This window comes from Pipra filicauda, unplaced genomic scaffold (genome assembly GCF_003945595.2).
Source record: "Pipra filicauda isolate LSUMZ 115617 unplaced genomic scaffold, ASM394559v2 scaffold353_size752799_pilon, whole genome shotgun sequence".
NCBI classification, from domain to species: Eukaryota; Metazoa; Chordata; class Aves; order Passeriformes; family Pipridae; genus Pipra; species Pipra filicauda.
The window spans coordinates 367,437-381,859 of NW_024104480.1; the positions used below are offsets into that span (position 1 = coordinate 367,437).

The window sequence follows — 14,423 nt, forward strand, 5'->3', positions numbered from 1 at the left end:
TTTGTTTGCAGGAAGGTTTGGTTATTTAGTGGAAAAACCCCATAAACTGAACCAGTCACAACTGGCTCTGAGGAGGTGGGCTGCGATGAGAATGGGTGATTCGCTGAGGACAGTTAGACCACAGCCGTCCTGCCTTCTACCACAGTATGCTTCTAAACCATTTCCTTCCAATGCAAATAAAAAGTTACAAAAACCACAAATGCCTAAGTTATGTGTAAATATCACTGTGAAACTCACTGTTTGCTACACATGTTGGTCTAACTGCATGCTTGTGATACGCAGGGACTATTCATACCACAATAACACGGGTGCTATGGGGTGTCTGCGGGACTTTCAGTCTTACTTATCATGACTGCAAAACAGAGGTAGATGTTTTCTATTAAGTGTAGACTTCTGTTGTTGGGACTTTCAAATTGAAAGACATGTCTTCTCAAATATAAATCTTACTACAACTGATTTTCAGTGATTTGAAGCTTCTACAAGTATGAGCGCTACTACAGCTGCTTTACTGCTACAGAGTTGCAGAATTAATGTACATACTACAAAAATGGTTACAGGCAATGTGGTGCTTCTAATGAAAAGAAGACAGAACATGATCAACTTTTGCGATGAAAGTACAAAGAAGTAATTAGCACAAATGAGTTGTTGTGTAAAGTATGAGAAATAAAAATACAGTTTTTATATATATAGGCATGTCATGAAGTTGTAAGATATCCAAATTCCACAGACTGAACTTGGGTATCAGGGTCTTTTTTCGGCCAGATAAGGGAAATGTGAAAGTTCTTAAAAATTAAAATCTTTTGGGGCCATGTTGTGCATGAGGTTCCTTTTCTCTTTGAGGTAAGAACAAAGGAAGATCCATCATCTTTGATGGGGTATAGCTTGCAGCCAACTGGGATAAAGGGAAAGCCCCTTTTCAGAGAAAAGAGACCTTTTTAGGCAAAAATTAATAGATTGAACTTATCTGAAAAAGGGTGGGATTTTTGTAAAAATATAAAATGTATAAGTTGTACGCCCAAGGGGTCTTTTCTCCCCAAAACCTCGGTGTGAGACTAGATCCAGTACGCTGAATAAATTTTTTCTTTTTGTTTCATAAGTTTTTGCCGTCTTTCTAAATTCAAGGGAGAAATTTTTCTCACATAAAGGGATTTGCAACATATTCTCTATCTTACTAGAAAAATTTTGTGTCCTATACTACTACTTACACATGTTTGAGAATATCAGAATCTATCAAAACAACCTACAAAGGTGATATGGAAACCTTCCATTGGATTCCTCTCACATGTAGTTGTAAATGAGAAAGATATGCATAATCATAATCTGGCAACCACTAACTTTTATTGATAGTAGGTACTAACACTAACAAATTTTAAGAGAAATTCAAATAGTAGACTATTCAGTTTGAGATTTTGAAACAGTTAGAGTACCAACATAGATCTTAGAAAGTGATGACAAAATAAAAAATCTCAGAGGAACAGTTTGAGTAATTGTTCCTCTGCACCTGTAGATAGTTACAGGGAAATAGATCAAATAATAATTAACATGTTTTATCTAATTAGTCCAAATGATCATTAAATATAGTTTCACCATTTACTTCATTGTATTACCAGTCTCCTGATAAGGTAAACAAGAACATACTTTCCAGTAATTAGTTCCTAAGTAATCTAGTTCCTAAGATTAACCTCAGGAACTACTGAATACATTTTGGACAAATATTTTTATACCACCTGGGAGGTGACCTTATACATGTATGTCAAGAAGGTAAATCGTTGTGACGTACTACAGCGTATGGGAGTAATTCTCTTGGTTTTCTAATTAATAAACTTTCCTAGCAGCTCCACTAGCAAATCCCAAACTTCTCCCAGAGATTTCTTTTACAGAAGTCTGGATGAATGCAGATGAGATTCAAGACAACACATAGGGAAAATGGGAGGGGTCAAAAGGAAAGGTCACCCTCTATTCCAAACAAGCATTAGATTTCAAATTAGGAGCTTCAGCTTCCAAAGATTTCATTCCTACTGCTGTTGGAGCTTTGCCATTTTTGGCAAAATAATCCTGAGAATAAATGAAGCAATTCCCAAAATGAGGAAATTATCTCTCATACACTTCCAAAGCTCACTACAAAAAGATACAGGTTTCTGCTGTGACAAAGTGCTCAAAAGGCTCTGCAAACAAAGCTTAGGTGCTCACAGAGCTGTGCCCAGAAACAGCTCCTCAGGAGGCACTTCTTTGCAGAAAGGTGACCTGCTGGATTAGTAACTTCAGAGAGACTTTTCCTTTCCTGGAATAGCATAACTACCAGCCATTTTGAGGCTCAAATTCTACTATAAAATAACAGGAGAAATAAACTTTCCAGACTGATTTTGAACATGCTACTAACAGAATGATTGTTCAGCAGCCAACACTTCATATCTAGACCCTTTACAATTAATATGAAGTCTCTAATAATTTCATATACTTTAATGTACCCATAAAGGGTGCATAAACCAACACTATTTACTTGACAGCTGCGACAGACTAACAGAAAGAAAGTACGCAAGCTGTTACTGAGGCTCAAGCAGCAGCTTGCCGAGATCTAAGCAATGCTGGTCGCAGGCCCCTCGCCACCACTTGCAATATGATACCTGAATGCACATACAGTATTAACCTGGCTAAACTGTGAGGGACAACACATTAGCTTGCTCAAATCACGTGTGTGGGCAGGGAGGAAAAGAAAGAATAGAAGGAGGGAGAATCAGAAATATCATCCATTTCTACCTTCAAGTACAATCACAGATGTAGGAACAAAAGGAGAACATTTCCTAATGAGCATACAGTTTTCAAAACCTTCTGAATCTTCAACTTAGACTTCTATACCCACAGCAAAAGGCTGGACCTGCTCTTAAAAATGTTAACAGCTTATGTTCTGCAGTTTCAATTTGTTTTTTTGGTGAAAGCACCCTGTTTCCACCAGCCAGCCTTATTACACCAGCTATCAAATCAGTATCATTGCTTATTTTTAACTAAAATACATTTTTTTCCTTTTGAGTCATTAATGTGTTTTCAGTCCGCAGTATTCCCAGGGATCATGCCACTGCATAAGGTTTCAAGAATCTCCATGCAGGAAAGACTGATAGTGCCCAGAGTCCCAGCAGCCTGCCTGGTAAGCAGGTTATTTCATTCACGACCTATATTACTGTAATCCAAGTTTTCCCCCTTCTATTTCCTGTGTCAAAAACAGACCTTAATTTGCAGTGTGCTGGTACTGCACAGCATTATAGTCTTCATTGTCCTGATACCTCATCACCCCTGGACGGAGCTGTAAGTCCCTTACACCAAGACACTGCAAGGTTTCTTACTGTTTTACCGAGTTCTAACTCCTCTTGAAAAAGCTTCTAACATTCTATCTTGAATATGCTCCAGTTCCTAGTAGGTACAGAGCATACCTGCTCATCTTCATATAAGTTTGCAAAATAAATGGAAGCAAACTCCTCAATGCAAGGAAAAACACACAGAATGTGCACATGGGCTTACAAAGGCCATGAAAAATTACAACTGCTTTCTGCCCCGGGGCTGACTATCCTGCTTCTGCAGGCCTCTACTTCTTAGGCAAAAAATCCACTTCCTTCAGAAAGCTTTGGGAAAGACCAGTGCTGAGCTCTGACACACTCCTTCAGTCAAGCTTAAGGGCAAAGCACCAGCCAGACAGCATTTCCACTCTGAACATGCTTTCCAATTCAAAGTTCTGGAAAGAATAAAAATCCCTCTTACAGCAAAGGGTCTTCTCTTTGCAGGAGGGGCAGGGGCAGTGAGCTCAGCTCACTGTCACCTTGACTTGCAGGTGGTCATAAAATGCATCCTGGGATCACATCTTGGAGTGGGTCAAGCTCGTGAGTGACTGGTGTCAGTGGGAGAGCCCAGGGCATGACGGGTGGGGATAAGCTGAGGACTGGTGGGGTGGAAGCTGGAACACTGAGGGGGGAGTAGTTGTGGGGTCACCAGGGGCTGTGGAGCATCCTGGGCCAGGGAATGCCCAGCACCAGTGGGGCCAGGAAAGGGGGCATCAGAGCATACCCTGGGTGGGGGGCACCGGATTCCTGGTGCAGCATCAGCCCCACTGATGGCATTGTGGTCGCCCCCGCAGCCCAACAGTGCCTGTGTGCTCCTAGAACTTATGCTGCTCCTCAGGGTGTCCTCTTATGGTTTCCACATCATCATCATCCAGCTCCTGGACTGATTCAAGCTCCACCACAGCTTCACGCTGGTGATGGAGTGTCCACAGCACTCTCAGGACTTCTACGACATCTGGAGGAGCACGGATTTCTGACAGAGAAGATGGTGCAGGGGCTGTTCCACCAGGTGCTGGAGGTCGTGCAGCACTGCACCAGCCACAGGGTTCTGTACTGCAACGCTGGGGCTGAGAACATCATCCACTGTTGAGATTAAGCTGATGGACTTTGGTTGTGGCATGCTGTACTCCTGCTTTTCAGGTGAGCTCACACCCAGGGCCTGGTCAGGCACCAGAGGCTCTCCCTTTTGCTGGTGGTGGTGGTGGTGGTGGTGGGGGAATAATTCTTCAGCTGGTGGCCAACTTGCGTTTTTTTTGTTGAGGGTGGGTGGGGATGGATTTTGCGCAACAGGAGGTGGCTGGGACTAGTATGGGGAGGGAGCCAGTCCAACAAAAACAACCAATCTGTGGAATGTAGCTGAGAGGGGGTTGCAAAACCCATGTGTTGGCCTTTCATTTGCAGGCGTGGGAGGGCTTGGGAGGCTCTATTCCCCTCTCCTGCCTTGGCCTATGGTATTTTTCATGACCAATGTGGGGCTGAGGGGGGGATAAAAGCAGGGTTTTCCCTACTTGTGCATGGGTGCTTTTCTTGCACCTAGTGGTCAGGCCTTCCCAGGGCCCCCTCTGCACTCTTCCAGCAGCAGGGGCTTTCTTTTACCACCCAAAGTTTGTAAACAAGAGTCAGGTGCTTGAGAGAAGGCAGCAGGTCACACTGTGTGCCACTGGTGCAGCCCCCACATCCCCAGGGATGGCCAGGCAAGGGCAGCATCTGCCTGATGAGCTCTGCCTGTGTCCTAAAGGAAAAAGGGGTGTACAGCCCACTGGAGTGGATCTTCTTCTACTGCTGCCATGGCCATCAAGCAACAATCCGGTCCCTGGGCATCCTGCTTTACAACAAGGTCTGCAGATTCCATCCCTTCAACACAGATGAGGACATCATCCTGGGCTGGTTCTTTTTCCTGCTGTGGTTGTCTCGAGGTGAGTACCCAGCTTTGCGGAATGGGAGGAATAACAGTGTTGGGAGATTGCAGGTGGTACACAAGCATCCCACTCTTGCAGCTGAGAATGTTGATCTCCCATGGTTAACTGGAGGAAATGGCACACGTCCTGCCATCCTGCTCTCCTCCAAACTAGAGAATCAGCTGGGAGCTCTGAGCATACCCAGCGTGTCCTAGGCACTGCAGACCTTGGGAGAGGGTGCACACGAACCACTGACCGCTGCTTTCTGGTTTCTCTCTCCAGCGTGCCAGCACCTCATCAGATGGTGTTTATCCATGCACCCCTCAGATAGGGCATTGTTGGAAGACTTTTTCAACTATTCTTGGCTGTAGGAAGTTCCCCTGCCCCAGGAGATGGCACAGATCTATTCCCCTGCACAGTAGGATCCAGAAGCCTGGCCAGTAAGGGCTTCACACATCTCATGGCATTAAGAAGCCAAGAAAACCAGGCTGTTTCCCTGTGACCAAAGCACAGCTGCTGAGATGCTTCTGATGGTCCTGGGGGAGGTTGAGGAAAAAGTGGCTAAGTGCTTTTCATCATATTTAAGAAGTCGTGACAGTCCAGTGAATTTCCCACAAACAGGAAAAGGGGAGACATCCCCTCCAGCAGCCAAGGTATTGAGGTCTGCCTGCAATCTTGGGCACAACTGTGGCATCCTGCAGCATGGCATCAAGCTGGGGACATCATCTTCAACCTGGGCACTGGCAGGGCAAAGCTGTTTGACTTCGGTTGTGGCACCTTCTTTGAGGACACCCTCTATACCCAAATGAAATCAAGATGAGTCGACTCATGGTGTGGGGGGCATGCTCCTGGTCACAGGCATCGCAGGGCCCATCTGGGCCAGACACTGGAGGTTCCCTGCTTTGCTGTGATGGGGCAGGATTAATTTCTCAGCCAGCTGCCAAGTTGCTTCTTGGCAGGGGAGGATGTGGATGTTGATGAAGTGGAGCTGGCTTCTGGCCTTGCTGACAGCTTCTGCTACTCACCCTGGCACGGGCTGGGGAAGGGGGAGACAGCCCAACAAAAACATCCACCCATGGGGGTAGCAGAGGCGTGAATTCTGAATCTGTGTGCCAGCCAGTTTGCTTGGGAGGCTCTCAAGGAAGGACTGAGGATGGGGGAGGGAAAGGCAGGGTTTTTCCCCATCCGTGGGAAGGTTTATTCCTTGCATGTGGAGGTTGGGCCTTCCCCAGGGCTGTGATAGTATGTCAACATTTTACATTTTTTCTTTTTTCCAGGTTTTGTTTTTAATTTACTTTCATGCACTTGTTATTTGTTTTTTAAAGGACGATTCTACCTGGTGCCCAGACTGGACTGGGAAGTGCTGAGACTGTCTGCAGAGTCGATCCACTGCCAGTGCTACCTTGGCCATAGTCTGCAGGTACAACCCCTTCAAGGCTGATGAGGACATCATCAGGTAGTAGCTCCTCTTCTGGCAATGTGGCTACCCTGGCTTCACAGCATGGGTGGGATAACAGGTTTTGGAAGATGGCAGTGGGCACACAAGCACCCTCCTCTTGCAGCTAATGAGGAGGTTGATCTCCCACGGTTAGCTGGAGGAGGTGGCACAAGTCCTACCATCCTGCTCTCCAGAACTGAGAACCGATTGGGCGGTTTGGGTGCAGCTCTGAGCACACCCAGTGTGGCCTGGGTGGGACAGGGTGGACAGAAGACTTCTTCAACTGACCATCAGTTTTCGGTTTCTCTCCCAGGGTGCCAGCACCTCATCACATTGAAACAGCCTATGAATCACCAGGCCCGCAAATTTGGGGGGGGTATAGGGTGTTTATTTGCTGTCAAAATCATGCATCCTTTTCCAAGCTTTTGATCCCCTTTCTCCAGGGTAATCTTCTTGTGTCCTTACTCACTGCATTTATTGGAGCTGGGAAGGGTTAAGCAATCCAAAAAATGGAATAGCTCCTGTCTCAAACTGCAGCAGCCACTTCAGTGACCCTCAACTGCCACCCAGGCATGTGCTGCATTTCTCTTTACCTTTTTGGTGCTGCTGTCTGTCCCCTAACAACCTCCTCACAAAATTTTTCCACCCAGCCCTAACAGCCCTCCACAGACCAAACAAAACCCCACAAGCTCGAGGGAAGGACAAACCATGCTGGGTGTTAAAAATCATGCCCTCAGTAAAACAAAGAATGGTATTCATAGAATCATAGAATCAGCTGGGTTGGAAGGAATCTCCGAGATCATCAAGTCCAACCCTTGATCCACTACCGCCATGGTTACTAGACCATGGCACTAAGTGCCACATTCAGTCTCAAATTATGCCATGTTACAGTTATCTTTAGACCTACTTTCTACTAACTTGTGCCTTTTTGTAGGCGCTAACTTGGTATAACACTCCATGGAAGAGGCACTAACAATTGTCTCTGTCCCCTTGCAAGCATATCTGAAATTATCTGGGCAAGATAATAATTAAACCCAACTAACTTAGACTTTTTTTCTCAACCAAACCCTAATAAATCTAATAATTTATTTAAAAAAAAACCAACAAAAAATCTTGATTTTTAGAAAGAATGTACTGATGTTTTACCTGTGCTCCAGAAAAAGTTTTGAAGTAGGTTGGTAACTTTGTGTTAGTAACTCCTTATCTGATTGTCACAGTTATGCGACACTGTGCCACAGTTATGGCACAGTTTTCCTTGTGCCATAAAATGTTCAGCTTCAATGGGGTGGTTTAGAGGAAGTGAACAAGAAGATATGCCCCCTACCACATGACATATAAGGTTTTAGCAGTTTTGTACAAATCGACACACTGAAAACCCCCAAAGTATCCATTTATCTTCAGAATATATACCATTAAGAAGACTAATCCAGACACTGAGAGTTCCTACTCAGTAAGTACACAAAAAAAAGCAGAGAGTTAACAGCAATGATCTATGTGATCACCAAACTGTCTCCTATTTAATATGCAGGGCTAAGTAGATCTGCTACTTACAGGGAGGTGTCTCAAGAGGGAAGGAATGTTATTTTCCAGAAAGCTTCAGTTTTGCACTGTCACGATGTTCTTTGAAAAGCAGCTCTGGTCAAGCAGAGGTACTAACCCTCTGGATTGCAAAGGTCCCAAAACCCGCCTTGCTTTGAGAAATACTCCCAAAGGGTAGCAATTTACTACAGGAAAGCACCTGATACAAGTCTGAAAGAATGACTCCTCTCAGACCAAATGCTGGACTGCTAACCTCAAGAAAAGTTCAACATAGGGACAGTGCCACTCCAAACACTTCAGAATTGCCATCGCAGGTGTTACCGATTTCCTACGTGTGATGTGCCAGCTTGAACCATGGAAGTTCTAAATAGTATTCACTGTCCATAGGGAGTAGGTTACAGACAAAACCCACATCATTCCAGAAAGCACCTCCTTCCTTGTACTGTCCCTCTCTTCCACAGCAGTACTGTCAAGCAGTAGCAGACTAGGTTAAGAAATAAAAAATAAATTCCAACTCACTACTTCAAAGTAAAAAAGACATTTCTTAAGAAAATGGATATCAGATTTTACTATTCTACAAAGATTTTGCTCTGTCCTATTAGTATCTGGGTATTTAAAAGAAAACACAGAACATCTGGTTTTGGTCAGTAAAGTGTCCATTTAATAAATTCCTTAGCCACATTTCCCACCCCCTTCCTCCCACCATAAAATTTCAATTCACACTTAAGCAGATGACATATAATTTGATGGTGTACAACATAAGCTTTTAAATCTGCGCTCTTAATACTAAGAGTATTAGGGGCTATTATTTGACAAAATTACCTAGAACTCAGATGTGCCCATGCAAAAAAAGCAGATTTTTATATACAGTCCCTATTTTTTCTTACAAATTTAAATATTTTACAAAAATGTATTTTCAAAATGTATAAAGTTTAGTGAATACCCCAAATGTATCTTAAAATAAAATGCTATCTGTTTTCAAAGGCTATTTCAACAATGAAGTCTAAATTGCACCGGATAAAAGGCACTTGTGCTGTGTGATGTCTTAAGCAAATACATGTTAGTTTTGTAGTACAGTAATACAGTGTCTTCTTGAATTCATGCAGCTGTCTCTGAGCATCAAGCATCATTAAAGCAGCCAAGGGAGATTGTGAGTAAACTTGATTCCACAGTTGTAAAAATATTTTCTATCGCTAAGTCAAACATACAGCATTGTGCTCCATCTTTGACTCTAGAATCCAATGCTACCGAAAAATTGCTGTAATTCACATAGGAATTCAAACTAACTTTCTTTCTCTCATAAGTTACAAAAAGTATGTAATTTAATTATGAAACTAAACCGTCAGTGAACAGCTCAGTGTTTAAATAGTTTGTGCCAATGAAAGTCTGTATTTATAAACAACCTAGGGGCTAGTTTTCAAGGCGCAGTGCATTGTATTTTCAATTTCCAACTTCACTGTTGAGATAAAAGCGCAGTCCTATTTGCCTTCATCTTCTCCAGCCTTTTCATTAAATGGCTATTGGTCATCTCCATCTCTTCTATCTTATCCAGTGCTGTTCTTAACTATAAAATGAAAACAAAAATTATGATCACTTTAGTTTATTTGGACTTTCTGCTGTTCTCAAGCTTTGCAAGAGGAAATTAGTCAGGAATATGAGCATTATACACTTTATAAGAGTGCCACAGAAATTAAGACATAACGGTTTTGTTATTGCAGGCAGATGAACCAGAATTAAACTGTTAAAAATAATTGTGAAGCAACTAAAACATAAAACATGTATTCATTCCAGAAGAACTAGGTGCCTGCAACTTCCCATTAAACGAAAGTAATTTACCTAGAACAAGGTAAAGTCCTCTTTACCATTATTACTTGCATACAGGTATGTATTCTCAGAGGTAGCATGCATCACATTGGTCATGCAGCAGCTCTTAAGCAAGCATGATCAACAGCTCAGTTAAATACAGCTTCTTTCCAGTATCCTGTGAGGTGCATGCTGGATAATTAACAGGCTGTCACTTGACATAGGGACCATCCATCTCCCCAGTAGTTTCTGTAGAAGGATTACTTTAAAATATTACAAGTTATCAGATTTAGAAAAAAATACAACTTAGATCCTTCCTTTCAAGAAAGAACAGCATTGAATTGTAGTTAGTATTATTTTTACGTGCTACAGTTGTCTTCTGAATGCAACACAGAGACTTGAAGGTCATCTCAAAAAACACTTAAAAGCTGCAACCAAAGATTACAAAAAAACAAAGCTTGGAGGCAAAAGACAGAGCAGTTCGAGACTGAAAGGAGCATACAGCTGAGAAGGAAATCAAGTCAGTTACCTCTCGCTGAAGCTTCCTCTTTTCAGCTTTGAGTTCGTCTTCTACTTTTTCTGCATTTTCTGCTGCATTTTTATACCTTGCAACCTGCCCCTCAAGTCGTCCAATCTGCAAACATAAACAAGACAGGAACGACTACTCAGGCGTTTCACCTGGAGCGCGCCTGCCACCAACTGTTCCTGTCAGGACACAGCTGAGAAGACACAGAAGGTTAAAAAACTAAGCAGAGTTGGAACAAGAAAAATAAAGAATTGGGAAACACGTGGATTAAAAACAAAAGCTGAAAAGTTGAAAGCCAGAAACCATATAAGGAGGTGCAAAGTAGAAAGGAGACTGTGAACTATTATCAGGACACGATGAAAAAAGTCTTCAGCCCAAGCACAAAGTTCAGTAGTAAGGAGGGAGCTCGAGACAAATAGTGATTGCAATCTGGAGCTGTTAAAACCCACTCATTGAATTGTTCTATTTACAGCTCCCTGCTACCCCCAAATCCACATGACAGGGTAGTAGCCTGAATCTGTGCAAAAGGGAAAAGCTATGCATCTGTGATTCAAATTATGTGATTTTTCGTAATAATCTGGAGTCAATTTCCTAAAATTCATAAGTATGGCAGAACATACAGAGGAACTGAAGCTACCGGTTCAAAAAAATCAATTTATGTAACTTAGTTACTTGAAAGAAAGTTGTAAATACTGTGTAAGGTATATAATTTACTCTCTGAAATTCAAGAAGTTCTTTTCATACATGTGTCTCTCACACTTCATAATTTTAAGTCAATAACATGATATTACAGTTCAGCATCTCTGTAGATTTTCTCTTACAGTTAGACTGCACAAGTATTGAATCGCAGGAACTATAAAAAAATGTAGTGCCCTAAAGATCAAACAACAAATCAAATTATGAAATATGTTTTCATAGTTTTTGTTGAAAAAAGTATTGTCAAAGTGTGCAGATTAAGTGTAACAATAACAAACATGAAGAAAGACACACTTACATTTTGTTCCAAAGTAGTTATATCTTGTTCAGCTTTTGAAAGCTTAAATTTGTATTCACTAATTTGTCTGTTGGCATCTCCTAGACAAAAATTGACATGAATATGACAGTCAAAGCAACTCTCTAAACTAGCAGATTCCCTTTTAATTAAAATTCATTAATAAGACCATTTTATTGAGTAGCCTGGAATACAGGATTGCAAAGAGGTAAATGTTCTTTCAGAAATCTGAGAGTATGGAAAAGAAATAATTTTCCTGTTACAGAACACAACTGTTTCTGTAAGAGTGTGCACTAAATTTCAAATGTATTGATGAGATACACACCTTTTAGAACACACAGCAAACTCATTCCTTAAAAAAGAGAACACAATAACCAACACACACTGCAAAATGGATCAGACCACAATAGACATAATACCAACAGCATTTACCTTACACATCTGTAATAATATTCGAATCATAAGGAGCACAAGGCGTGAACCTTAGAGACAAACTCCATGGCTCTTTACAAATTATTCTGGTGTTACATCTGAGCCCTGACATTGCCAGTACTTTGTTCATGTTCATTGACACAAACATATTAAATGACAATCTGTCAAACAAGTAAAGTTTTCAGCTGAAGAAACAGTTTGCTTGAAATGGAAAGTAGCTTAGTGGTTCTATGAAGCAAAACTGAGTATCGTATTAAATAAATTTTCATGTTTTGCTTCAAGACAATAGTCTTCTAGATTAAGTTTCTGTATCAAAGATTCAACAAATAAATTAGGTAGAATTCATTTTAAAAATCTCAGGTGAAATTCTATTGTCTAAAAATTGAAATTATTCAAGTAGTGGCACCCACTCTAGGCAAAGTTATCAACTGAAAAATAACTTCCTAGAATGTAGTTATTCAACACTGAAAGAGGCAGATTTTTAAGCTATTCTGCAGTGAGAAATTCCATGCAAGGACATATACCAACAAAAACCTATCTGCTCAACAATATATTAATTCACAATACTACTACTGCACAACAAAAGGAGTGGAAAGGTCTGTTTCCTCTCTGCAGGAAAAATAACTTTGAACAGTAACCATATACCTACTTTGCAATTCAATTAGCTGCAAGTCAGAACCATTCTCTAAGCCTATGATATCTGGATTCATGCCATCACTTTTAGAATACTTCTGTCGTTCTTCTTCTAACTGCATCTTCAGTTTTCTAACCTGGAAAAGGAAGTGTTCTTATGTGAAAAGGAGACTTCCTGAAGTTCAGTAGTTGTGTATCTAAATGTTCAATGGTAAAAAGGCAAAGCAGTCCTGAGATGCCACTGGTTGAGAAGGTACTGTAAGCAAAAGTAGCAGAGCCATGCAGAAGAGGAAGGGAAGCCAGTCCCTGAGGCCTGTGGCTGCAGCCCTCCATCCCCATCACTGGGGAATTACCCTCTGCATATCAATGCACAACCCAAACCCAACAGTTTGATCAGTGCTGCCAGGATGTCTGCACAGTGCAGGAGCACCCAGTAACTAACAGGGCTCACTTTTCAGAGGAGTAGATGGTGTTAAACTCTGTTTATGGATTTCTTCTACTGCATATCTTTTCCATTCTAAATATGCATGAAAATCTTGAACAATATCTTGGTGAGTTTACAGAGACAATAATCCACCGCTTTTTTTTGAGATCCTCTCTCATACTCCACCCGGAAACAATGGTCCTAGGCAAGTCTGTTGCGCACATTAGTTTTAAACAGTTCCATTTCATGCTACAGCAGCTGTCTTGTGATTTTTCCACTAGTCAGGGAACACAGATTTCTCAGCTATGTCCACTCTGTACCGAGTTTATTAAAGAAGTGGAAACTACCTTTTTGACACTCTCATAAAAATACTGCCCTACAGATTTAGCAGTATGGAAGTTATACTTGCAAAACTCTCATTCATGATACAAATCAAATACATGATCAGTGATTTTTACTATTATATAGTGAAAAATATACACATACATATTTATGTACTTATATTTAATACTGTAATTTATCGACATTCCAAACCAAGCATCTATACTATAATTAAGGTACATTAATTGCAAAAACTAATGTTCACAACACCAGTTTAAATTTGCAATGTCTTCAACTAGAAGCACCAACACTATGGTATTCTTAACAATTGCTCAGTGGTAACATATTTTCTTGAGCCCTCTTTTCTCAATACTGTACTGTATTAAAGTACAACTACTTTGATAATATCAATTTTCTATTTGAGTAACTAAAATGATCAATGAAATAGTATCACTTAGCAATTTTGAAGAAAGTGCCACTTGAGCTTACGACAATGTAATTTTACTGACTTTAGTATTTCCACATAAGACAAAAGAGCTTTAAGCACATGCACTAATAGTAGAGTCAGCAGCAAGTTATATTTCAGCTAACAGTTACTGAAATGAGGTTTCTTTAACAACCGCGATCAAAGTCATATGGATAAGGACACTAATGAGAGGAGTTGCTAATTCCTGGTAGCCAGTGAGGTAAGAAGTTGAGTATTTTATTTTGCTTTAGTGCCTACGTATTTGATTAAGCGCTTCTGGTGCTTAATATGTGTTTATTACTAATACATTATTAGTCTGCAAAAGGATACACAAAAGTCTATTTTTGAAATGAATAGCTTATTTTACCTGGGACAATAATTCCTCCTTTTCTCCAGCTAGTTTTCGTAGCCTGATATCTAAAAACCAAAGAACCCGATTAAAAATCAGAAAAAACTGAAAATAAGAACATGTTTTTCATAACTTTTTGTTCTATTTCAAATAAAATGCTCTTCAAAGCTAATAGCCCTGGGACCATAAAACTTTGATATCTCACTAATAACACACTAACCTTCAGTTAGTAAAAGCAGAAAAATATTTCATTCACACTGTGTATTAGTATAAC

The 14,423-nt window shown here is 41.0% G+C and overlaps 1 protein-coding gene across 11 annotated transcripts in view; it reads right to left on the minus strand.

The window, feature by feature from the left end:
- Positions 1–8,842: 8,842 nt before the first annotated feature.
- LRRFIP2 (LRR binding FLII interacting protein 2) overlaps positions 8,843–14,423 on the minus strand; it is a 62,495-nt gene continuing 56,914 nt past the window's right edge. For all 11 annotated transcript variants that reach the window (XM_027744386.2, XM_027744384.2, XM_027744388.2 and 8 more), the window contains 5 exons: positions 14,168–14,217; positions 12,606–12,726; positions 11,528–11,607; positions 10,537–10,641; positions 8,843–9,768 (listed from right to left, as the gene is read on the minus strand). In XM_027744386.2, the coding sequence (XP_027600187.1) occupies positions 9,658–9,768; positions 10,537–10,641; positions 11,528–11,607; positions 12,606–12,726; positions 14,168–14,217 (467 nt within the window). In that variant the 3' untranslated portion in view covers positions 8,843–9,657. The remainder of the gene's footprint in view (positions 9,769–10,536; positions 10,642–11,527; positions 11,608–12,605; positions 12,727–14,167; positions 14,218–14,423) is intronic.